The sequence below is a fragment of the Panthera leo genome, chromosome F3, assembly GCF_018350215.1.
Source record: "Panthera leo isolate Ple1 chromosome F3, P.leo_Ple1_pat1.1, whole genome shotgun sequence".
NCBI lineage: Eukaryota > Metazoa > Chordata > Mammalia > Carnivora > Felidae > Panthera > Panthera leo.
In genome coordinates, this window is record NC_056696.1 from 54,190,636 (window position 1) to 54,217,200 (window position 26,565).

Genomic DNA, 26,565 nt, shown 5'->3' on the forward strand with positions numbered 1-26,565 from the left:
GGAAGGAAGGAAGGAAGGAAGGGAAAGGAAGGGAAGGGAAGGGAAAGGAAAGGAAAGGAAAGGAAAGGAAAGGAAAGGAAAGGAAATGAACAATTTCCTTACAACTAGACATATGTGAAATTTAGGAGAAAGGGGAAGGATGAGAAAAGAGAAGGAGAAGGAGGAAGGAAGAGAGGAAAAGAGAGGAGGAGGAGGAAGGAAGGACAGAAGGAAGGAAATGAAGGCAAGCGGGAATCAGTAATGAAGAAAGCTAAGAGATGAGGGAAAGGAGGAATAAGGGAAGGAGAAAAAAAAGAGCAAAAGAAATGAGAGATGAAAGGGAGAAAGGAGAGGAGATAAGGTAGAAAGAAACTCATCGGGAAGATACGGAGGAATCTGAAAGCTGCTTCATAGTCTTGCTGCTAAATTATCAGTGCAGTCCGTTGATTTTTGATGTTGTTAACTAAACTCTAAGTTTCTTCGACATCACTCTTGGGTTTATTTTCCCTTTTTCGGCGTGCAGAATAGGAAGGCCCAGGAAGCTTTTAGTCAGACCTTGGCCTCCAGCATTTCCAAAAACAGTTTGTGCATGGGGACTTTGCCTTCTAGTTTGATGTTGTAGAAGTGCTGCACGGCCTTGGTGGAGGTCTGCCTCAGGAGCGGCAGGGTCATCAGCATCTTGCCGGCCCTGCGCGGGTCCTCCACGTGCTGGCCGGCCTCATAATCCTGCAGGGCCTCGTGTAACACATCCTGAAGCTTCTGAACAGCTTCGACGTCTTCTATGTGCATGGAGTCTGCACAACAAAGCAAAACACAGAGCAGCAATATCAATAATAGTGAGGAAAAAACCCCCAACCGATGTGTAGATTACAGTTATGGAAGTTAAATTTAAAAAAAAAAAAATTTTTTAATGTTTATTTATTTATTTTTGACAGAGAGAGCATGAGCAGGGGAGGGGCAGAGAGAGAGGGAGACATAGAATCTGAAGGAGGCTCCAGGCTCTCAGCCGTCAGCACAGAGCCCGATGCGGGGCTCAAACTCACGGATCGCGAGATCGTGACCTGAGCCGAAGTCAGACACTCAACTGACTGAGCCACCCAGGCACCCTTAAATATTATTCTTGAACGACTCTAAATTCTAACCTGTGATTTGCTCAGAGAAGTTTACATTTTAAAAATCTCTATTTTTTCCCTAGATTTCCCTACTGTAGATTATTACCAGTATGGATCGAGAACATGGAAATTACTGCAAAAAATCCATTATTTAAAAGTGTGTGTGTGTGTGTGTGTGTGTGTGTGTGTTTTCTAAAACTGAGCAAATAGAGAAGAATTTCTTTTAAAAGATTACAATTTTGGTTACTTTATTCATTATCTCATACATGTATTTATTCACTCATTCAACAATTATCAAAGGTCATCTGTTAAAAGTATTATAATTTTATATTATATTAAATTTATATTATATTATATTTTGTTTTATTTTATTTTATTTTATGTATTTATATATAAATTTATTTTATATTATATTAAATTTAAATATTTTAAATTATATTAAATTAAAATTATATTAAATTATAGTTTACCTGTGGAGGTAAAATTGTCTAAAATTATGACCTTGCCCTCAAAAAGCCCATATTTCCCAAAAGTAAAAAAAAAAAGAAAAAAGTAGATGAGCAAGGTTTTAAGAACACCATGTAAATACACTGAATCTGACACCATGTTCAGTTGTCGAATATGCAGAAATCACAGTAAATTGCTTGTCCGTTTAAGATTTTCAGTGTCCTATTAACAGTTCTTTAAAGCATCTTTCCACAGCCTGCTTCTAGTGAAAAACAAATGAAGTCTTTAGATTAATGAGTTCTGAAATATTTTTCACATTTGTGAAGGTGAACTTTAAGTGACTAATTTAAAAATCTAATTCAATCAGGCAAGGAAAGGGTTAACAGGGTTGCCACAATTATTCTTTTGAGAAATGTGAGATGCGAGGAAAAAGAAAAGTTACCGCTGTAGCTCTAAAACAGACACTTAATTATATACAAGTTTGAATCATTTAGCACGTTTTATTGATTCTGATGACAGTTTATCTGTTAATTACACATAATGGAGTCTTTGGGGGATTCTTCACGTTTAATAATTCTCGTTCTCTGAGAATGCAGAGCTCTAAGATATATGTAGTTAGCCTAATCTTTCATATAATTCAAATAACAGGTCACACGCACACAAAAGAGAGAGGAAATGTAATTTACAACCAAGTGGCTAAAAACATATGATAAAAAAAATATGGGAAAATAATTAAAACGTTGGTAGCTGTAACCAGGAACATGTTTTAAAAACTCGTTTGTATTTTGTTGTTTTTTTCTGTTACCCTGTCAGTTTTAAATTGTTTCATCACATCGTTGGTAAACTGACCACTATTCACATTAGGTGGTTAATAACACGCTTCTCTAAAAGAGTTTTGAATGATCTGGGACAGAGAGGCTTATTGGTGTTTCCCCGCTCAAGACTCAACTCCTGCCTGCCTGTTTGAGCCAAGAGAAGGAACTCTCCCACGTGGTTAATGTTGCTGGTGGTGGAGTGGAACCCAGGACATTCCTCGGTACTTAACCTAGCCTTTCCCTATGGATAGTCGCTAGCTAGGCTTCTCTTCACTCTGGACCCTTTCAGAAATGACAATCCCATCCACTTCCTATGTGCCTTCTCATAGCAACAGCACACGTAATTGTCAAAGATGTCTAACGGTTGGTAACGTTAGTGAGGGAAAAACTGTCATGCAGATGACAACATGGGCTATTTGTTTTCTATTTTTACTCTTAAATGCTGTCTGAAGGGAAAATGGTGGGCACGGACACACGCTAACGGTGAGTGTCCAGGTACAAAACAAAAACAAACGAACAAAAAAGCACACCAAAAAAAAAAAAAAAAAAAAAGAGAGAGAGAGAGAGAGAGAAAGAAAGAAAGAAAGAAGGAAAGAAAAAAGACCTTGCACATAAGGGAAGGGAGATAAGGTGGGACCTACTCAATCTGTCCCGGAACTCAAAGCACTCTGCGTGAAAATGGGAATAAATGGGTGGGGAAGAGAGGAATTGCATCCTCACAGACAAAATTAATACGAAATAACTTGTCCCATCGGACCAAAAAAAAGCAGAATAAATATGATAAATACACCACATATTAAGGACCTGTCTGGGGTGACACTGCCTTATTTCATCTCCCAGCTGCCTGTAAGTCATGTGGTACTGGTAGTGTCACAGTTCGGCTTGACTCAGGTTTCTTTGAATCACATTATGCTGCCAGAATGCGTGACGCTGCACATGGCATTTCCTTTTTTTAAAAAGTGAGTTATAATTATCCCCTGAGTTCATGATATTCAACTTGCCATCTTCACCAAGAACCCTCTCTACAAATTTTTAATGAAGACATTTCTAGATGTATGTAGAGCATTCTATTTTACAAGGGACAGAACCGATTATTAGAAGTGTCCTCTTCAGATCTTCCCAAATCTGTCTACAACTTCCATATTCTTTGGTCCTGTTCCTAAGTATCTAAACGTCCTTCTCCATGGCGGATCTCTAAAAGCCGGAAGTGAGCTGCAGTCACTTCAGCCCCCGCCCCAAGCCTTGCCTCCCCCACTATTCTTGCCCAGCAGGAGATATATTATAGGATGTCACAGGAAATGAGGCGAGAACAAATAGCAGAGAGATATGCTCACAAACAGCAATTAAGACTTCAAACTATTCTTTAAAGGCTGTGATTTAGCTTGAGAGATTTAAAAATGATTTAATCAAATTACTATGATAATTTAACTTCCCATTTACAGAAAAGATTCTAACTCATTCTAGCTTTGCCCATTCTCAGATCTGCTAATACTTTAAATGCAAACTCACTAAATCTGAACTATTTAATTAGACCATGATTCAGCTGGCAGACTGCTGAAGAAAATATTAATCTCCATTAGGGATCCTAGTTCAAGTTCTGGCTCTGTGGCTTTAATCTGTTTTGTTCTTTTGGCTACATTTATACATTTATGCCAGGCTCAATAGAACTGGCATTAATTTATGGAATTATTTAGCATTGGTTGTTAGTGCTGGTTTCTTTTTAACTTTATATTTTAAAGGAAACAGCCCCAGTATTTGTGCTAATGAAAAGCAGCAAACTTTAATAAAGGGAATCATAGCCTTATGAACTAACTAGATAGGGTGAGGCTGTACATTAAAAACACTGGGTCAATGGTTAAGAAAACGAGGATGTCTGGGCCCAAGCCCAGGCCTATTATCAGAATATTGGAGCTAGATCCAAGGCATCTTCGGTGGTTTTAAACATCTAGGTGCTTCTATGGCCAAGCCAGGGTTGTTGAACTATAAAACCATACTGCTAAAAGAATCCAGATTTCAAAAGATAACAAACATTCAAATGATACATACGTTGTCACCCATATATTAAATATCAGCACTTAGTAATAAAATAGAACCCTCTCATTAAGTGCCAATATTTTACTCTGTGAAGTGAGATCCTAAAGGAACATGTCTAGCTGAGACCATTTACTTTGGGAAGAGAGCTAAATATCTTCACACCTACAGCTGCAAAATTCAGTGAGACTCAGAGCCATTGCAGAAGAAGATTTTATTTTTGTATTTCACCTGGAATAAAATACTGCCTTTCTCTATGGTAAAAATTTTAACTATTGTGGGCATGGGCATAGCTACTCCAGAATGTCCAAATCCTATCTGGGAGCTGTCTTGAAGACAATATTTTCTTGGCAATATTTTCTTGGCAATACTTTCTCAATGGTTCCAAATCATATTTTGAGGGTGGAAATGAATATTAAAAATAGGCAAAGCATATTCAGAGCAAAGTCTAGTACCTAATATAAATCAACACTCAGAGTAACCTTTTTTCTGTGGAACCCAAGTGTTGATTTCTTTAGTGTTTGTAAATTGCCTACATGAATAGGGGAAATGAAAGGTGAGCCAATGAGACTCTCTGATCACTAAATGAATGAAGCACAACATGATGGAAAAAGAAGTGAGCAAAGGTCTGTTTTCTAAAAGATAATTTGATCTCAAAAGTTTTATATGCAATATATGTCTAACAGTGACTCTCGTGGTTGCAATCAGCTGGAAACTGAGGGACATTTGCTGATAACAATGCAAGCTGGCTCTTGATTAGCACTGATACTTGATCCTAAATTTCCAAAAGTGATGCCAATCATAAACTTTTAATTAAAAATCGGTAGGCAGGATTCTAGGAAGATGGCAGTGGTGGCAGCAAAATTTTTTAATCTCTTCAAATCTGCACACAAAAAAAATAGAACTAAATGGCCAAACTAAAAACCCACAGACAACACTTACAAACAAAACTAAGTGACAAGGTATCCCCAAGATACACACACACACACACACACACACACACACACACAGGAGATCAGAATTGTGTGTGTTCCTAGCTCTGTCCACTGAAGAGACCTAGGAAGGATGGCCAAGCCGGGAATGGAGAAACGAATAATGAGCAACCTAGCACCCAGATTGTAGATTCCAGGCTTCAGCTGGGAAATGTTTAAGGTAAGAACTGAACATCTTAAGCTAGATAGAAAAGACACTAACTACAATTACTAAATCATTCAGAAAGATTCCAGAAGCCAACCTGAAGAGATTCCTGCTGACCCAAAAGAGGGCAATTTGAGCTTCCAAAAGGATTATAATCGCAATTGATTAAAATCCACTGAGTATGTTTAAATACATTTGGTTATAATGGTATTTGAAAAAGACAGGCCATCAATTCTTTGTTTTGAAAACTGGTGAATGACGGGAAAGAATCAAGCTCCTATGTAAACCGTATCATTGGTAATCAGATAAGAGATGAACAAAAGCGTCACTTTATGTAAGTATCCCAATGGTTGAAAGAAAACAAGAGATGAAAAAATTATAAATCACCATTTTTCAACCCTCAGTGACAAACAGATTTAGGCAAAGAGCATCAGCAGCTGCTATCATCCCATTGAGACAACCAGACATTATGTGCCTCTCAAATGAGCAGCACACCTCCTACAGGTGCCATAGGGATTGCCCCCGAGCCTGGTTAAGTCTCTGGATCCAGCCGCCAAGATGCACAAATGCAAAGGGCAGAGAAACAGTGAACGGCACCTGAAGTGTGCAATCTGTAAAGCCCCGACTGTGGGAAACTCTGCAAGTCACATGCCCTGGCTTCTTCAACAGAAAAACTGTAAGAAAATGAAAGATGAACTTTTAGATTAAAAGAGAGTTAAAAAAAAAATCCATTAACAAAATTTGTTTTGAAATGGGCAAGACTAGACTATTATGTCTGAGGATACACATTTAGCAATCAAGCTATAATGAAAGGTGAGGAAGTGATAAAAAAAACAGGACAGGATAGTGGTTACTTTTGTGAGAAAGGAGGGGGGTGACATGAGGATGAAACACATGGAGGGTTTTCTGGGATATCTTGCAAAGTTTTGTGTCTTTGCTCATACAGCCACCATGACGGACTGCACAATGGCCCCCAAGATATCCAGATAGCCCATCATGGGAACCTGAATGGCACCTGATACGGCAAAGGAGACTTTGCAGCTGCCAGTAAGGATTGGCCATGGGAGATTATTCTAGATTATCCAGGAAGATCGTCAATGAAATCAAACGTGTCTTTATAAAAGAGAGGCAACGGAAGGAGGCAATGTTACCACTGACTCATGATGCTATGCTGCTGGCTTTGAAGATGGAGGAAGGTGCCATGTGTCAAGCAATGCAAGGAATGTCACGCTAGAAGATGAAAAAAGCAAGGAAACAGGTCCTCCCCTAGAGCCTCCAGAAGGATTGCTGCTCTGTCTACATGTTGTTTTAACCTAGTGAACATGATTATGGCCTTCTGATCTCCAGAACACAAAGAGAATAAGTATGTATTGTGTGAAGTCACCAACTTGCAGTAATTTGTTAGAGCAGCCATAGAAAACTAAAACACCCATAAAAATTAAAAAAAAAAAAAAAAAAGAAAAAAGGCACCTGGGTGGCTCAGTCGGTTGAGCGACCAACTTCGGCTCAGGTCATGATCTCACGGTCTGTGAGTTCGAGCCCCGCGTCGGGCTCTGTGCTGACAGCTCAGAGCCTGGAACCTGTTTCAGATTCTGTGTCTCCCTCTCTCTCTGCCCCTCCCCCACTCATGATCTGTCCCTGTCTCAGAAATGAATAAACATAAAAAAATTTTAATATAAAAAAATAAAACACCCATTAAATTATACATATGGTTGTGTGTGTGTGTGTGTGTGTGAAATTCTGTGTTTTATTTTACATTAAAATGGTACGAAAAAGACAGAGATAGGGACAGTGAGAGACTTCTGATGGAATGGTCCCTTCTAGAAACTAGTGAATTAGGCAATATTCTGAGCAAGATTGTAGAGACACTTGGCAGATATGCCAAGGAAGCTGTTCACACACAAAGGAGGAGGTTAGACCAAAAAACTTTTTAGGTCTTTCCTAATGCAGAAAGGTTATAATTCTAATGCTGGAAATAGCAATAGCAATTCTTATTTTGTGCTTAACTATGATGAGAAGAACAGAATTGATTTTAAAGCTTTCCACTGAGACATACGTATTTTTTGGGATAGCTGTTTTCCTCATTTCTTGCTCCATTGAGCCAGACTTTGATGTTTATACAGGCCACACAAATCACTCTTCTACTGCATTTATATCAAATGTTAAAGTACAGATCCATAGTGCATAGTTCCTCCAGGTTTCCCTTTCATAAATCCCAAATTATTGTTACCATTATTCTATTTACCTTGCACGGTCAGATTTCCCTGCTAGGCCTGTTCTATTTCCCTACAAGTACTTAAGGCCTTCTGTCTCCCTTCGGTATCTACTTATCCAGGAGCTTTCTAACTTGTTTTACTAGAAGCGATAAGACAATTATACTCCATAAGTGAATGTTGATAGCAACTTGGGTGGTAAATATTTCAACATTCCACAGTATCATAAACAATCTGCACCACGCTAATTACCTTTTTGTAAGGGATTCGTCATTATCTTAAGACCTGTAAATGAAAATAAAGTTATATTATGTCATTCCCTAGAAGGAGAGCAATTGCAGAGTGTTTATGTGCTTATTACCCAGTCGGAAGCACAGAGACACTTGCCGCAAATATTTCTCACACCACGTCAGGGCATAGTGATCACTAAATATGATAAGAAACACTTAAAAACCCAATTTTACTTTTCACATAAAAATTTGAAATATCATAATATGTATGAAGTTCTAATATGTATGAAAGTTTACGCCGAATAAATCCACCACCCGCTTGAAATCAAATATATCATCTTAAACAAAATTAGGGGTGCCTGGGTGGCTCAGTTGCTTAAGTCTCAGACTTTGGCTCAGGTCATGATCTCATGGTCCATGAGTTTGAGCCCTGCGTTGTCAATGCTCTCTGCTGTCAGCACATAGCTGCTTCGGATCATCTGTCCCCCTCTCTCACTGTCCCTCCCCCACTTGAGTGGCACACTTACTCTCTCTCTCTCAAAAATGAATCAACATTAGAAAAATCAAAATTAAAATAAACCAAACAGTGATGGCAGATCTGAACAAAAGTCAAAGAAAAGTAGACTAGGAGATGTAAAATCATAATTTTGATTTTGAGGAGAGTATTAATTACAGTTTGGTCTGGGTAAAAGTTAAGAATAAATATCTATCTGTCACAAAAGACCCACCATTACTAACTTCTTATAAAATGCTATAAATGCAGTAAAAATTTTGTCTCCAATTCTTTTTTTCGTCACTTTCAAGGGTGGTTTTATACTCTTGTAATTCCAAGAAGACAGCAAGATAAAGTGAGTGCAAAATTCTAAACTACATTGAAAGTACTAATTTAGGTTGGTGGATGTGAAATTGCAATTGCTAATCTTCTGCACTGACCCTTTTAAAGACGTGCTATATACTTATTTGTGGACTAGAAATAGCTTATTGATAGCAAGGGACAGAGGGCCCAGCCCTCTGTCTCATGGCGGCCACACGTCTTTATCAGCTCGCTTCAGTTACCTGTAAAATGACATTGGACAGGTTTACCTCACAGGCATGTTGTGGAAATCAAATGAGATTCCCCAGTAAAAGCAAAAAAAAAAAAAAAAAAAGTCTACTGAAAGATTCTTTAAAAAGGATAATCTCTTGGTCAATATCTAAAATGTCAAATCACCAAATGTAGTCAAAATTTGAATAAAATTATGTCTAAGGGCCCAGGAGATACAAAGGGACTGGAGAGGTTTTTTTCACTTTTACACTAATTGTTCAGATTCATGAAGATGTTAATATTTCTATATTACAAATTCTGCACCTACACACACACACAAAAAATATATGACCAAACTCACTGCTCTCACTTAAAAGTAACTGACATAAAAATTTTAGGCCAGTTAGGAGATATGAGACATTATTTAATTCACCTACCTCACTTTACAGACAAGAAAAGTTATGTGACTAAAGCATGCATTCTCAAAGGAAGCGAAATTTGGAATTTGGAAGTGGTGAAAAAAAATCCTTTTAAAAGGTAAAATGCATATATATATACAGTACACAAACAGATACGTAACATATTTGCAATGTTAATATTTCACTGGGGACTTATTAAGAAAAACATATCTAAAAAGGCTACCCCAAGGCAGTGATAATGGAAAAAGACTGAGAAACACTTGGTCAAATTTATGAGGATCCAAATATCGTGATTAAGTATGGCCCTCATTCCAGTCTCCTACAGTCATCATAAACTTTCTATCCCTTGAAATTATATCACAATTCTACACATCAAACATTTGTTCTCATGGACAAAATACTATCTGGATGTGGTTATAATTACTTAGGATTTGAAACTGATGACCAAAATATTACTCACTGTTTTATATTAACAGATGCTATTATTCTAGAAGTATGGTATAGAAATAAAAACTCAGCATTAAGCCTGTAGATTCTGTTTATTCTTTCATTTTTTTCAGTTCTCTTTTTCTTTTTTTTTTTTTTTATTTTGAGAGAGAGAGAGAGAGGAGTGGGGGAGGGGGCAGAGGGACAGAGAGAGAGAAAATCTTAAGCAGGCTCCATGCTCTGTGCAGAGCCCAACCTGGAGCTTGATCCCATGACCCTGGGATTGTGACCTGAGCTGAAATCAAGATTTGGACACTCTACCGACTCAGCTACCCAGGCACCGTGATTCTGTTCATTCTCGAATGGGCTGGGCTCACAGGGCTCCAGGTTGGGGGCAGGGCCGGGTGACTTGAGGTATGAGGGGCAGCTATGAAGGGGTCACTTGTGATCTGAGCAAAAGAGAATGACCAGACTAAAAGTTTATTCTTCCTCTTAAGCTGCTTTAGTCTTCTGTTACATAAAATTAGTACATTTTCATGGGGACAGTGAGAATAGGGTCAAACAAATTCTTAGACATAAGAATCAATAGAACCAAACAGAGAGAATAGAATCACATGGTGTAATCTTACCCAAAATGTGTGTGGTAATGTTTCACTAAATTTTCCACTAAATACATAATATTAATTACAGAATCATAACATTCCCCAAATGGAAAGGATTCTAGAGATCAGACTAACTTCTTGGTGTATGGATGAGAGAACTGGGGCCTAGCAATAACAATGTTAAAATTGGGGCCCAGATTTTCCTTTTTAAATTTGATCGCACAGAGGTATATTAGGGATGCGGTAATCAGCTAAGAGGTCATGGGCACTCAAAAGTAGGAAACTTTAGAGTTTAAGAAACTGAGTTTTTTACCTTCAAAAATAATAGGAACAATTATTTGGGGTTTTCAAATTTTGAATGTGAGAATTACAACATTAGTTCATAATATATTGGGTTTCTTTTTTTGGCCATATACCTCAAGATAGGGAAAGTACTTCTGATGATGTTTTTGGTGCTGTAAGAATTCCTGAATTCACACATGCCAGAAACAGAGCTACAAAAATATATTACAGCCTTGATCAAGAAGATGATTCCCTGTTTCCCAAGCATAAGTGCAATATTTATAATTATTGAATAAAGACAGATATTTAAAATAAGCTGAAATTTAGATTAACAAGACAAGGGTTGTTAACACCTATAGCCATAGAGGGGACGCTAAGATATCTAAATAACTAACACTAAAACAGATTTTTTTTTTTTTTTTGGTGCACCAAAGCTCACTGATGTTAATCTGAAATTTCTAAATACTAAAAGAAAATCTATGAGCTTTTTAGGGTGTCTATGAAAAGTATTAAAACATTTTTCATACTGATGTGTTTTTAAGCTGGATCTAAGCAAAACTGAATCTACAACTTTTTTGCTGTCAACCAAATACTGGACAAAAAATGGAATAAAGTAGCATCATATTGACAGTGTGAGAAAAAAAATTCTTTTCTGGGGCGCCTGGGTGGTTCAGTCAGTTAAGCATCTGACTTCGGCCCAGGTCATGATCTCATGGTTCAGGAGTTCGAGCCCTGCGTCAGGCTCTGTGCTGACAGCTCGGAGCCTGGAGCCTGCTTTGGATTCTGTCTGTCTGTCTGTCTGTCTCTCTCTCTCTTTCTCTCTCTCTCTCTCTCTCTCTGCCCTTCCCCCACTCATGCGCATGCGCGTGTGCGTGCTCTCTTTCTCTCTCTCTCTCTCTCTCAAAAAAAATAAACAAACACTAAAACAATTAAAAAAAAAAAAGATATTCTGGGTGGTTTATCCCACGCTAAAATGGCGGGGCGCATGGGATGCATGCATGAGGGAAGGGCCATATCCATACAACCCAAGAAAGGTGGCACAATTTACACATCAACATAGTCCTTAAAGTACTTAATCTTTACTCCTTTTCATGGACTCTGGTTCAGTTAATTTTCTTGGTATTGAGAAGCTAAAAAATAAGTTACAATCACTTGCAGAAAAACTCTGTGACAAGGCCAAATTTTCGGCATGAGTGTAACTCACTAACAGTACAAGAGAAAAAGAGAGAGGGCCTGTTCACTATGTCTGGCTTTAAACAGGAAAAGCAAACTAACGAGCTCTTTAAAGACTTTATAATCACCAGTCATGGCTCTAAAGTAGGTCACTTCCTCCTCCCAACAGCAGAGTCTGTGAGATTCGAATATTTACATATCAAAACATTAATGATTACACTTCTAAACAACAGACAGAAATGCTGCTCCTAATTAATTCAGGCCAGAAAGTATATATCTAGCATCTAAAATTATAAGATTTTAACAATTTTGATAAAGTTTTAGCATTCATTAGTTAACAATTTTAAAAAGCAGTAGGTAATATAAAAGATATAAAACATACCCGCTGTATTTTAAAAATAATTAACCAAGTATATGTTTTAAATTAGAATCACTGTATGACTACCAAACACAAATTCTTCCCCAAAGCACTGCTGTGAAATCTTTCACCTAATTATGAGAGATGTTATAATGTGAAGTCCATGCAAACTAACGTGTTCTTGGAAAATTATCTCTCCCGTCTCCCACTTTGACTCTCTTCTAGAGAGGCAGACAGGGGGTATCTGAGAGTTTGCATCAACAGTGCCACTTGTCATAAAGAATCATATTTTACAGTTTCACAGGGGAGTAGGAAAAGAAAAAGAGGTGAATGGTGTGGTAAGCAAGGGGCTACATTCGCGATTAAAAGTATGCAATGCTAAACTCCATTATGAAGACAAATAGGAAAGTACAACTTCATTGTTGAAAACAATTTCCCTCCTATCAGTCCAAGGATGCATGCATCAATATTGTAGATGAACTGTTAATTACAAAATCAATTAAAAATTATTTCTAAAAACAGTCACGCGTCCCCGGCTCTCATGGGGGCAATTTGGGCAGAAGGTCTCATCTCACTAGGACCGCGCCAAATCACAAAGTCGTCATCCACAAGTAAGCAAAAGCAATCTGGTTTTTCATTTTTCAGCGCGGCTGAGCCCAGCCTGAGATTGATCGTCACATATGGCCCCAGAAAACAAACTGTCAATACCTTGAATGCTGCAGAATTTGAACAAATAGCCGTCCGCCCATTCAAGCCACTCATTGCATCCCATTTAACAGATTTTATTGACAGTTTCCTTCTTGTAATTAAAGGGAAAACTACTGGCCAGCAACCAAGATAAAGTTCAAAGATAGGGTCAAAACAAAAGCAGATGGAGGGGCACGGTGTGACTGTCAATGGTACATAGCATCAGAGCATGTTATTGACATGCAGGTATCTAATGATCGGCACGTCATTAAGGAGGGATCTATCCTGAACTTTATGCAAATGCTAACAGAGACTTAAGACCACAATAAAGCATTAGGAGAGGCACAAAGGGAAAAACAACAAAGCAGCAACGATTTTTACTTATCAGAGGTTGCTATTTTAGTACATTTCAGTTCAAATGTAAAGACCATTTATTCCCATAATTCTTAACCCTTACTGCATAGGTGGTACCTTTCAGAGAAATACTCCAGCAGAATTAGATTTCTAGAGAACTCCAGAATACAAGAAAACAGAGGATTCTTTGATAACCAAAGCTAAAAACAACACCAAATATGTTTTTCCAATTGCAAAATGTGCATTTTTGAGGGGGAGAAAAGGTTTCTGTGTATCCATAATTCATAGGTATTTTCACTTGTGCCTACAAGACAATGGAGGTAATTTTGTCCCGAGAGTGGCCATTTACACTACCAGTTAGGAAATTCATTAGGTGCCAAAAGTTTCACCGCTTTTAGTAAGTAAATATAATAAAAATAATTCAAGTTGATTTTTCTGTATCTAACTTTTCACTAGAAAGCTGTAATGACTATAATTTTGCTGTCTCATACAGAATTTACAACTGGGTTTAGCAAATCCCTGAAGAAGTTGAGGGAAGGGTAAAACTGCAATATTAAAAAATGTAACAATGACCATGTCAATATGCCAACCTGAATTAGCAAGAGCTATCGCTTTGAGGGTGACAAATTCTTCTTTCTCCAGCTTCATGCTCTTGTATTTCTTTACCAGCTGCAGGATAGCATTATTTAGGTCAAGAAGGCCTGCTAATTTGGACTGGTCTTCATCCATTATATAATCATCTGCATAGACAAGTTCATCCTCAAATGAAAGAGATCGGTATACGACACCAAGGATCAAAATTTCCATCCAAGCACTCTGCAGAAGGCTCATCTGGTCCGCCAGGGACAGCGTGGAGAAGCCTGCATGGGAAGATGGGCAGATCAAGTTACTTTAAAGCCATAATTTCATAATGCAACATTAGTTTCATATGGTAGTCGGCTTCTGCATCGGTGCTCAAAATTATGCTGAGCTTTGATTAGATGCTCTTACATTTTTCCCTGATCATTTTGCAAATGGCAAAGTAAAAGTCATAAACCAGTTCAACTTGTTGGTGCTTTTTATAAGTTTTACGGACACAGTTGAGGAGACTAGAACATAAAAGTAGTTTTGTTTCTTTCATTTCAGGAGAAAATAATATGTAGTCTTTAAATATACTCAAATTTCTGGCTGGAGTTTTTATAAATGTCTTACAGGAAGTCAGGTTTTCATCTACTTCATCTCTAAAAACTACTACTGATAAACAACATAAAAGTTAAAAAAAAAAGAATCCCAAAATAAAGGAAAACAAACGTTTAGACTCACACTATAGAGTGCAATTTGGAAACATTTCTCTCTAATAGTCAGACGTTCAGTGAATAATGGGTATTCTGATACCTGAAAGAGACTTCTTAATTTGATATTTTGCACCCACGGATATTTAGCATGAAGTCCTCTTAAAATGGTGATTATTGGTATAAAAGAGAGTCGAAGGGGAGCCTGGGTGTCTCAGGTGAGCATCTGACTCTTGATTTTGGCTGAGGTTACAATCTCACAGTTCTTGAGCTTGAGCCCCATATCGGGATCTACACTGACAGTGTGGAGCCTTCTTGGGATTCTCTCTCTCCCTCTCTGCCCCTCCCCCGCTACCACACTCACTCTTCTTCTTTCAAAACAAATAAAAAAGGAAAGAAAAAAGAAAAAAGAAAACATTCTTTAAAAAGGAAGAGAGAGAGAGAGAGAGAGAGAGAGAAGACTACTTAGCAGCTTGGCCTCCTCACCAAATCAAAAAGGCACAGTTTATTCTTATTAGGATCCAGCTATTTAAAAAGTTAACTGTGGAAGCAATGGGGTTCCATGGATAGCATATAGGCAGAGCCAGATCCTGAATTTAAATATTGGACCCACTCAGCTACTGTGTCTTTCGCCATGAGCAAGACAATTCACCTGCACCTCAATTTGTTTTTTTTTGGAAATACAATATAAAACCCAGCAAAATACTAATTTATAACATAGGTTCAATAAATGCAGCCATATCAAATATTACTTTTTTCTTAACTATCGAGCTACCTATATGACTGCTTTAGTTCTTCCGTAACAATCTGGTCTGATTCACACACAACACACATACATGCTTAAAGTTCCTTCTGACCTTAAGAAAACATGCAAACAGATTTTAAAAGAAAATGTGGTTCAATAGGGAAAGCAGACGTAGTGCCTTTAAACCTAGTTAGGAGTTAAAATGTCTATTTAGATCTCAGACGGACTAGGTCTGGATTCCAAACGAAGTCCCTTTCAAAATAAATAATAAGTAAATAAATAAAAATAAAAGGAAGTCTTGGTGATACCTGATGATCAGCCACCTACTTTTTCCAAGAGTCCTAAAAAAAGAAATATTTCTTAAATCTTCACTTTCATTTCCAAAATTATGCCCAGGAATTCCAAGAGCGATCGACCACCTCTGTGGTTTTTGAGGACACGGGACTATGATTTAAGATCTTGCCACCAATAATTCTATAGGAGAAAATTTTAATAGTGCAACTTATGAAATCTATTTTTTCCTCATAAATACCCACTGCCACCCAGTCTACTTAGGCTCCTGCTTATGCTCATCACTGTTGTTCCATTTTTTATTCGTATCAAATTGTTCATGTCCCGTGTGATATAAGAAACTACTGCACAATAAGGAAAAGAAAGTGATTTCCTGGCCTGTTGGTGAAAACCAGTGGTTTGCCATTTGGCACCATTAACTAGAAGTATTTAAGAAGATCATCAAGAAGGATCAGTCCAGCTTTTGTCAAGGATGGTCTTCAGACGTGTGCAAAAAGCATTTCTTTCATTGTTTATCAAGCTGTTTACACATTACATGACAGAGCTTCTTTTGAGCTGGCTGTGTCAATCTTTCTTTCTCTTTTTCCGTGCCTTTTGTTTTGGTCAGCATAATTAACACATTTATTAAAAATAAATTCCTATAAAGATACAACAATTGGTAACATTTCAAACAGTCAAAAGAGTAAAATAATGGCCTCGCCTGAGTAGGTTAGGCTCCATTTGCTTCTGATCTTAAGAACGTTACACTAACAACAAACAAACACTATTGCTCTTTTTTCTGTTCCCCCTCCAGGAAAAAAACATGCAATGCAAATCCAAATATCTCGCTCAAGAAAAGGGAACAGTACGATTTCTTTTGTATATGAAATAGACGAAGAAATAAATGCTCATCCAGGAAGTTACGAGCCAAAAGGGATGGCTGTTTTCCCTTTGCCTTAGTTTTCTTGTTCCTTTTCAGGCTCCCAAGCAGCAGTTTTTCTGCAGCGGCAGACGGACAGAGCGCGTAGCCCGCAGCACCTTCCTGTGACAGCCCTATTCTCCCTCCCGACACTGCTGTTAGTAAATAGATTTACACATTCTCCAATCTCCACACATCTTTCTGCCGAATAATTAAAAGCAGGATGATTAGTTTATTGAGTGGAAGGAGGAACTTTTTTATTGAGGTCCAGCCACGATTTTATCAGGGCCAGCACTTTTACGGTTGTCAGGAGGATGCAGGCATCCAATTTTTCTTATCTGCCTGATTAATACAAACGCTGTTTCAGGACGCATTAATTAACAGATACAAATCTACGTTCTCATGGAAGGATCAATACGGAGAAGAAAAGAGGCATCAATGTGAATTTAGTGCTGATGATGGAGAAGGCACGCTATCGACATTTACGTGCACGGAAACTTTAAAGTTGCACAGGGGCCCTTTTGTCCCTGTGATTTACAAATTAACAATTTTCAGCCATAACAACGTTTCACACATTTCTTTGGGGTTTAATTAAGCAAAAAACAATAAAATTTCATTTTTTAAAGTGGACCCTGCAATTTGTTTGCTCTCTGTCGATGGCTCTGTGTGTGTACGTGTGCATGTATCTTTCCTGTAAACTTAACTTTTTTCTTTCACTTCTTGATGAAATAAAAAGAAGAAAAAGGGTAAAGAAAAAGATGATCTCTCTCATTTTATTTATTTATTTTTTTGGTGAGGGAAGAGGTGACGATGAATATAGGTGACGATGAATATAGGTTTGACAAGTTTGCTTGCCTGATATCCTCAAATCTATTTCAGCTGATTAAAGGAGGTGTAATTTTGCAAAACGGTAGGAAAAAGGACAATCCATGCTTTACAGAGTATAAATAAAAGTCCGGACTTTTATCCCTTCTTGCTCTAGAAATAACTGAATCGCAACACTTTTAACCCTTTCCTACCACACTTGTGCAATCTGGAAGCTGTTGCAAAGGTCGCTTCTGCCCAGATGCCTGCGTGGCAGTGAAACGGTCTTGTTATGAGATTATCGTGCTCACCTGCTCACTAAGGAGGCTGCATACATCACAGACATTAGCTTTTAATTCCACAAAGTTCTTCTACTGCCCCTTAGGAGTGATAGCTTAAGACACATTACAAATATAAGCATATCTGGATAACATTTTTACCAGTGGACCTGAGCAAAGTATCAAAACCTAAATGTCCAAGATCTAACTAAACTGAGTTTAAGGAATTTTTTAAAAACACACTCTTACTGCTCTCTTGGCACACACACGCTTGTGTCCCAATGATAATTACTTGTGTGCACCTTCACCCGGCATTTAGTGGGGTTTTATAGCTACTGGGCTACAAATTAGAGGTTCTCATCACCTATAGGATTCAGATACCTTTGGAGAGAAACCTCTCTCCCAAGTGAAATAAAATATGCTTTGCAGTCGTGTTGTGTGAACCTCGTGTTTTGTGCGTCCTGGGATCTTAATCTTTGGTGTGTGACAGCTTATAGTTTTAAGTGTTCAGCCATATTACAGCTTTTTAAAACACACTGATACCATGGTGCATTTTTTTTTTTTTTTTCCTCCCCGGCTCCGGCCCATTCCATGCCTATCGCTGACAACTGGGATCTCTCTTCATCTCTGTCCCGGAGTCAGTGCCATTTAATGTATCTCAGGCATTTTGCTAGCAGAATGACTCTCTACCTTGACCCGCAGTTAAATAGCATGTTTATCTGCAATACAGTGTGCTCCAAATAAACCAGATGACAGTTGAGAATAACATCACTTGGAAGGATTGAAAAGCTTCTCAAGAGGCAGGTACCCCTGAAGTAATAGGCTTGAAGAAAGTATGTTCTGTGCCAGCCCTCTTGCCTTCTTCTACTAGAAACTTCGGAGGATGGCAGTGGTGCCATGGGCACTTGTCAAGCACTTTTTTTTTTTTTAGCCTGGCAAACTGATGCACTTTGCAGTCAACTTTCAGAAAAGGCTAAGCATTTGAAAGTGTGAAGGGCAAAAAATATCTGACGGCTAGTCTTCAAAAATACACTTTCATTTCAGAAAGCATAAATGTTTATTTCCTGAACGGAGTGTTGACAGAAATAGGCTGCAGTGCAGGCATCTGGTTTTAACCCCTGCTAGGCATTTTCTTCTCGGCTGCTTCCTTGAAACAGAGAGCAAGCATTTTAAATCTTCAGGGTGTCCGTTAATATCAGTTAATCATGGCATTGATTTGCCCGCTCACAGTTTTTGAACTGTAGTGTCTCTGTTCCGCAAAACATTGACATCTTTCAACGAATAGCATATCATGCTAGAATTGTAATGATGCCATAATGACTCATGGAGATCGCAAACGAAATTCATGGAGAGAAGGTGAGCGAGCAGTGTGGCATGAGCTAGATTCTTTCTCTCTCATACAAATGAACCTACTGTTTACAGGAACTAGGGGAGACAAGAATCACAATGGCACTAAGATCTGATCTTGCCTACCAGGAGACCTTGTTAGAGCTAAACTTTACGTTTAAGCCAGTTGCTACTTCACATATGAGCAGACATACCACTTGCTGTATAATTCACAAAACACACAGCTCTGGGGTTGCAGGGTGTATGTATATATATATATATGTGTGTGTGTGTGTGTGTGTGTGTAAATACATATATATACATATATATGTATACATATACATATATACACACACACACAACATATATATATGTAACATATACATATATATATATATGCAGGGTGTATATATATGTATATATAACATATAAAATTAATATATATAAATATATAAAGATCTTTTTTCTATTTTGATTTTTACAGAAATGGACTTTATGGGCTGGCACTCAGTAGCGGCTAGAGTTAAGCCAACTACAGATGGTCATGTGCTAAAGTGAAAGCTGGAATCTTTACCTGGTGCTATCAGAAGCATTTTATTTAAAATTTTTTCTTTGTAATAGATGGTAATTATTATCTATTATATTAGTACCTAAGCATTAGATACAATACCTCCAATATTATCCTTTGAATCTTTATTCTTTTAGTTGGACCATAAACCAGATTTCATTAATTCAGGCTCAATCTCAATTAGTTTGGGTAAAATACAACAGTAACTAACAATAATGGGACAGCTCTCCTTCTTGTAATTTGATCAGCTTTCAACATTTGTTGATTCCATAATAAATCTGTTTCTTTTAGTTCTTTCTGTTTCTTCAGTTCTGTTTTTATACTTCAAGTATGGTTCACAGAGATTTTATGAAACCATTATTTTAAAATAGTGGTTTCATAGGAAAAATGTGGAAATCTTGCAAGACAGAATTCAGATTCAAAAATTCTACGTGGCAAACTTGACCAGCATCCATAAAACTTAGTAAATGGTCTAGGTGGTGATGATAAATTAAAGGAGGGTAGAATAGAATCATAAAGGCACTATCTACTGGTCCAAGATGGAATTATCACTGTTAACTGAGTTTCCAGGTACAACTGGCCACTGACCACTCATGCTGATTATGCAAACAGCCAAATGAATTTTCAATTAGCCCACTCATGGGCACAGAAATTAAAACCATGCCCCCATGGCCCTGGTGAAATGCCTTCTTTAGTAATTGCTTCTTGTTTCCAAATCCAGCTTGCTAAAAAAATTAAAATTATAATAGCAGCGAAAGAAAGATATTCCCAAGGGGCTACTCAGAAAAGCCTGAAAATGGTAACAAGGGTTTTTTTTTGTTTGTTTCTGTGAGTGTGGGAGGGTGACAGCTGCCAACCTGCTTTGAGAGGAAAAAGAAAAAAAGAACTAGATTTGGGGCAGATGATGTAAAATAGGAATACGGAGACTATCTAGATGAAGTGTGCAGTTCCTCTTTGGAAATTCCACTTACCTACCACTGCTGAATGATTACAAATGTTCCTTTAGCTTTCCCCAAACTCCCTTTTACTTGACCTCAACTTTACTTCTCCCATCCTTTCATCTAAGCCAAGAAGAAAGAAAAATTGTCAGAAGGCACAGAGAAAGGTATAGGCTGAGCTGCTTTAAAGGAGGGATACCTAATGGCTTTCTTTTCCCACAACCTTTATTTTGTGCTAGTTGAAAACAAGACAGCTCTGCCTGGAGAGTTTCCTTTTTGATGTGACTACATTTTGTTTGACCATTGAGAAAAAAGGAAGGCAGTGCCATATAATGTAGGACTCTAAAAAAAAAAAACCTTAGTTTTCAGTCTTACTTTGGGAATAGATGGACGTGGAGTAGGAAAAAGCTCATTTTGAAGCCACATTTCTGGTTTGAAAGAAAAAGATCCAGTGCCTGAATCTGACTGGCTCTACCCAATCACTGTTGGGCTGGTCAGGAAATACCACAGGGTGCTAACGGGGACCTGACCAATAGTCCAAGGAATATCAACCCAGCCTGGGCGTCAGATGTGCGGGAACTGTCTTCAGGAAATTCCCAAGTTCTCATCAAATTTGGTCTAATACTTGACTTAAAAATCAAGCCTTGAAAATAAAGGCATACTGCCTCTATCTGAACTTTGAGGATTTGTAGGCTGACAGACATTTCCAAAGACTTTTAAAGAATTTGTAGGAAATAAGTAATGTCAAACATTCAAAAGCTAAAGGGTGACTGCCATTGAGGGATATATGATGAAAGAGACTAGAGTGGGGAGCAGTGACATTGAGGTCTGGAGATCTAGGTTCTACTTCTACCCACACTCCAACCAATAGTGCTAACTTGACCCCTGTTGTCGGTTGATTTGTATCCCTCCAAAAAAGAGGTTATAATTCTCTCAGTACCTGTGAACGTGACCTACAAAGATAGGGTCTTTGTAGATAGTCAAGTTAAAATGAGGTCATGAGGGTGGGTCCTAATCTGACTGTAGTTTCATTAAAAAGGGGGAAATTTAGGGAGAGACATACACAAATGGAAGGAAAATGATGTGAAAGTACACAGAGAGAATGCCATTTACAAGCCAACAGATGCTTGGTCACCAGAAGCCAAGAGAGAGGCATGGAACAGATTCTCCCTCACCACTCTCAGAAGGAACCAACCCTCCCGACACTTTGATCTCAGACTTCTAGTCTTCCGAATTGAGTGACAATAAATTTCCGTTGGAAGCCGTCTCATTTGTGGCACTTTGTTATAGCAGCCCCAGCAAACTCACACAGACCCATAGTTGACTTCTCATCTGTGAAATATGGACATATGCGAAATAGGGACCAGACATCTTTGAAGAAGCTTCCAGTTCCAATGCCGAGTGATTCGGAGTATGCAGCGAGAACGACTGACATGAAGCACAAGGCTGTGTGGGTAATGGTGAGCACCTCAGATAAAGATCATTGGACCGAGAGTAAATAAACCTAGCACTGGGTGCCACCTGTCCCACCAAGTGACTGTGTGACTCTGGGGAATGAGTCAACTTCTCTGGTTCCTGCCTTTTCATTGGTAAAGTAGGGAAGTAGAAACAAATGTCCCTAAAGGTTTGGTCCAGACGTACATTATTCAGTTTCCAATGAATTTTGCTGCAGTTGTGTAACAAAATTAAAACCAATTGACATTTAATGCATCTATGATAAGTGAAGCACTATGCTTCGACCCATTAGGATATACAAGATGAGTACAATATAATGCGTACCCTGTAAGATGTTACAGTCCAGCAAAAGTAAATTAGAATACAATGAGGAAAAGTAGGTAGGTACCATAAGAAATGATCAAAGTGAACGGATATGTAAAGGAGGAAAGATTGGTGTTGGTTGTACACATCCTCCTCAATGTGTCATCAATTTCTCTCCTCCCTTACTCCCCACAGTTTTGGTTCAGATCTCCATCGTCTCTTTTGGAATAAAGGGATACCAAAATTCTTATCTGGTATTTCCTTCTTCCATCTTACCCGTGGCTATTCCAGCATTATTTTTAAATATGAACTCTAAGCATGCCATCCATTGGCCAAGATGCTTTCTTGGCTTCAACTTCCCCAGTGGACAAAAAACTGAAACCCACCGGCACAAAATGGAATTTCTTTCACTGTTTGGCCCTTCTATCCCTTTCCTGCCACATTTCCTGAAAACTCCTCTTCTGGTAACTCCTCTGTAGATGGCATAGCAGGGCGAAAAGTGAGCTCATTTTCCCCACCCTGTAGCTCTCCTACTTCCGAGCTTAACAGCATCACCATCTGCCTGCTGTCTCACTCCCAGCCTTTCAATGTTCTATCACCAAGCCTTCCTTTTCATATTTCTGAAATCAAGTGGATACATCCATTCTTTTCCATTCCTACTGCCATTATAATTATATTGTTCCTATGTAGCATCCACGGGCATAGTTTCCAGCTGTAAAATATGAAAGTGGAGCTCCAGGTTAAAGCCCTAAACAAGTAAAGGAGTGAATGTGATGATGTGCCACCTGACAGACAGATCTTTCCCAGTGGGCTGCCATGTTTTCGGAGTTCTTAATAGTGGAGCCCTCCTCTTCCTTGTTCCTTGCCGTAATCCTGGCACCTGCAACAGCACCAGCCACGTAGCAGGTGCTCAATAAATTTGTGCCAAATCAACTAATGAATCACAACTCACTGAATGGCTTTCACAAAGAATGGGACACTAGAAGTGAAGATAGCATTTCAGATATCAGTCCCCTCCCCCAGAAAGAAAATCTGAATATGCAACAAAATGTAGCCTAATTGTTTTTCATATTTCTAGAAGGGTTTATTAAGGCACTGAATATATGTAAAGCTCTTTGCTTATAAGTGCCAAGAGTGTATAGGATTTTCTTTGGAGCCATTTAAACTCTGATAAGGTCTTGTTCTAAACCTCAGCAGGTTTCTTTTTATTTTAATTTTTGTGATGTTTATCTACTTTTGAGAGAGAGTGAGACAGAGTGTGAGTGGGGAGGGGCAGAGAGAGGGGGAGACACGGGATCCGAAGCAGGTTCCAGGCTCTGAGCTGTCAGCACAGAGCCCAACGCGGAGCTCGAACCCACAAGCAGTGAGATCATGACCTGAGCCAAAGTAGGACACTTAACTGACTGAGCCATCCAGGCACCCCTCCTTTTTAATTTATAATTAAAGTTGACTTTTTGATCATAAGGCCTAACTGCTTTCTCTTATATTTATAAATAGCCATTCACAACAGACTCCATGATAATGTCACAATGACTTTTGTTATTTACAAGTATTTCTCTACTTAATCTTAATTTCTCTACTTTATCTTCTTTGTATAACGATCTTAACAATGTGTGAATTTATCTTCTGTAGCTAGACTACTAAACCTCTGAAATCCTAGCCTAGTTAGTCAGGAATGAAAACAAATGCTCAGTGCTTCTTCCTGCTTGCAGGAATAAAAAATCTGTATACCTACTTTTTAAACAAATTCTTCAGAGATTTCAAAACCAGTTTTTATAAAACCCGAATACAGGCACTTTCCACACTTTAAAAAAATGGCCGAGAGATTGAGAAATCTTGGGCTTCCTTTTTATGGGTTTCCGTTCCCTGAATCAAGAACAGCCAAGAGAAGACAATGCAATAAAAATGCATTCATATGAAATCTCCCTCTCAGTCCATTTTAGAACAATGGATTCTCACTAAATAAACACTCACTTGTCAGAAATACTTGCAACACGACAGCCACTGAGCAGCACCAAGGGAGTAAGGTGCCTTCCCGTTTTAAAGCAGCAAATTAGACATTTACAGGGAAGATGGTACTTGTCGGTCATGACCTTTCAACTGTGTCTGTACAAGTAGGTGTTAATGTAATTTAAATGCCGTTTAGACATGTTTCAGGTTTATCAAACTGGTTTGCATATCCACTCCTATGTAATAAGTTTGAAAAAGAACCATTTCCACCTGCCTTAGGAACAAGCATAGCTGGGCGCAGTCCTATGCAAATATTCCAGGCAAGTAAAGCAGGCTCCATTCAAGTCTCTCTCTAAGAAGTCAGGGTGGACCTTAAGGAAATCAAGCAGGGGGCCGAAAGTATTTTTAATCAGTCAGGTAGTAAGTTCTCATGATTTTTATATGAACATTTCCTTCCCCCCCACTTTTTGTACATATTTAAGCTGAGAATTTTGACTTACGGCAAACAGATTATCTCTGTTGGAGATGATAGATTTTCTCTTTTTTTTAAATCTTTTTATGTTTATTTATTTTTGAGAGAGAGAAAGAGCGTGAGTGGAGGAGGAGCAGAGAGAGAGGGAGACACAGTATCCAAAGCAGGCTCCAGGCTCTGAGATGTCAGCACAGAGCCTGACACAGGGCTCGAACCCACGAACCGTGAGATCACGACCCGAGCCAAAGTCGGACGCTCAACCAACTGAGCCACCCAGGTGTCCCTGAAGAGGATAGGTTTCAATTAAAATACAAATACAGGGAGAAACACAAGAAGATGAATTTTGATAACATAAATTTTAGGACCAGATAACATGTTTTTTCACCATCCAACATTTTAATAAACTGACCAATAAGTTATTAATAAAGCACGTCATTTGCCAGACTTCGGCAAGAGATCAATGTGCCTCTAATACTCTTTAGAACAGCTGGAAAACAACCATAAACTGTAACTTCTGGCTAACTTTTTCTTAAACCACAAATTCTTGGCATGGTTTACTTTCCTTCATAATTTCTAATATTTGATTTTGTACTGTGTTTGACCTAAATTGTATTTTAAATTAAAAATGAATTTTTGTGAATGTTTCTTTTGCCCACACATAACATTTAAAAGCTAGCTAGTTATTTATTTATTTATTTATTTATTTATTTATTTATTTATTTATGAGGAACTGCTTCTCTTGGGAACATTCAACCATTAAAAGAAATCTATGAATAGCAATTTAGCCGTGGCTGCTTTATTTCTGTTATATGTGACCCAAAATACTATTCTGATATTGAAAAATTAAAGAATCTATATCTATATGTGTGTATATCTATTTTTTTTCTTTTTTTTTTCTTAAGTGAGCACAAAAGAGAAAATTAGGAGAAAGAGAGAAGTGCTTGCTCCACTCCAGTCTGATTTGGGATTAAATGCTGCCCATCTACAAAAGGTGAGAGTTTTTCCCAGTCCATCCACTCGCATTAATGAAGGCAGAGCTGCAGACTTGAAAGCTCAGGTTATCTTTTCTTTTTATTATTTTCCCATTTTTGAAAGCCACGACCACACACAGGTTAAGACACAGAATAATGTTTGCAGCATGACGACCTGGGTGATTTCATGAGCTCACCTAAAATTTGAAAATGTTATGTCAGCTACCAATTACAAAAAAAAAAAAAAGTTGTGATCATCTTGTGTGCTTTCAGTGAAATGACCAAGAGCTGATTCTGGATGAGAGCTCTAAGAGAAAAAAATCACTTACAATTTCTATATTAATTTTAAATGACATACCTTCAAATCTTCTCAGATTTTCCTAATTGGCCCCTTGATACAGAAACACAAATTTTAATGAGAGCACTAATTATTTAAAAAAATGGTATTTGTGGAGTTAACATTAATATCTCCCTTTCTCTCACTTTTACTAGTTACAGGAAAAGCAGAAAAAAAAAGTCCTTCACGTGTGCTTTTCTTGCTTTTCTCAAAACAGAAAGACACTATAACTCAGGGAGTCTCCAACATACGCCCCAGAAGGAAGAGAGGCAGGAAAAAAAATCAGGAGGTTCTTCTGCATAAACACAAGTTAAAGGATTTACAACACAGGCCATTAAAAACAAAGTGTCATATGTATTCATGAAAGAACATAGGAGAAATATGTTATCCATGAGATGCATGTCACAGATACGAAATTATAGCATGCTGACCCTGAAACTCCACATTCAAATAATATTAGAAATCCTCACTATCTATGCTTAAAAGACCCGAGCATAATTTGTGCTCTGGACAGCATGAGAAAACAGCTTCTCTGAATTTCTAGCCCCAAGAGTTCGGTTTAAAGTCAGGCTCCCACACTATTTTTCTCTGTGGCTAATGAAGATCTGTTTACGAATATTTACTCCCAAGTTCACGGCTGGTGTTTGCTGGCTCAAGCAGAGCTAAGTC

At 38.1% G+C, this 26,565-nt stretch overlaps 1 protein-coding gene across 1 annotated transcript in view; it reads right to left on the minus strand.

The window, feature by feature from the left end:
• Positions 1-218: 218 nt before the first annotated feature.
• LOC122211549 (estrogen-related receptor gamma) overlaps positions 219-26,565 on the minus strand; it is a 62,457-nt gene continuing 36,110 nt past the window's right edge. The window contains exons 3-4 of the mRNA XM_042924784.1: positions 13,880-14,149; positions 219-773 (exon numbers count right to left, since the gene is read on the minus strand). Of these exons, the coding sequence (XP_042780718.1) occupies positions 529-773; positions 13,880-14,149 (515 nt within the window). The 3' untranslated portion in view covers positions 219-528. The remainder of the gene's footprint in view (positions 774-13,879; positions 14,150-26,565) is intronic.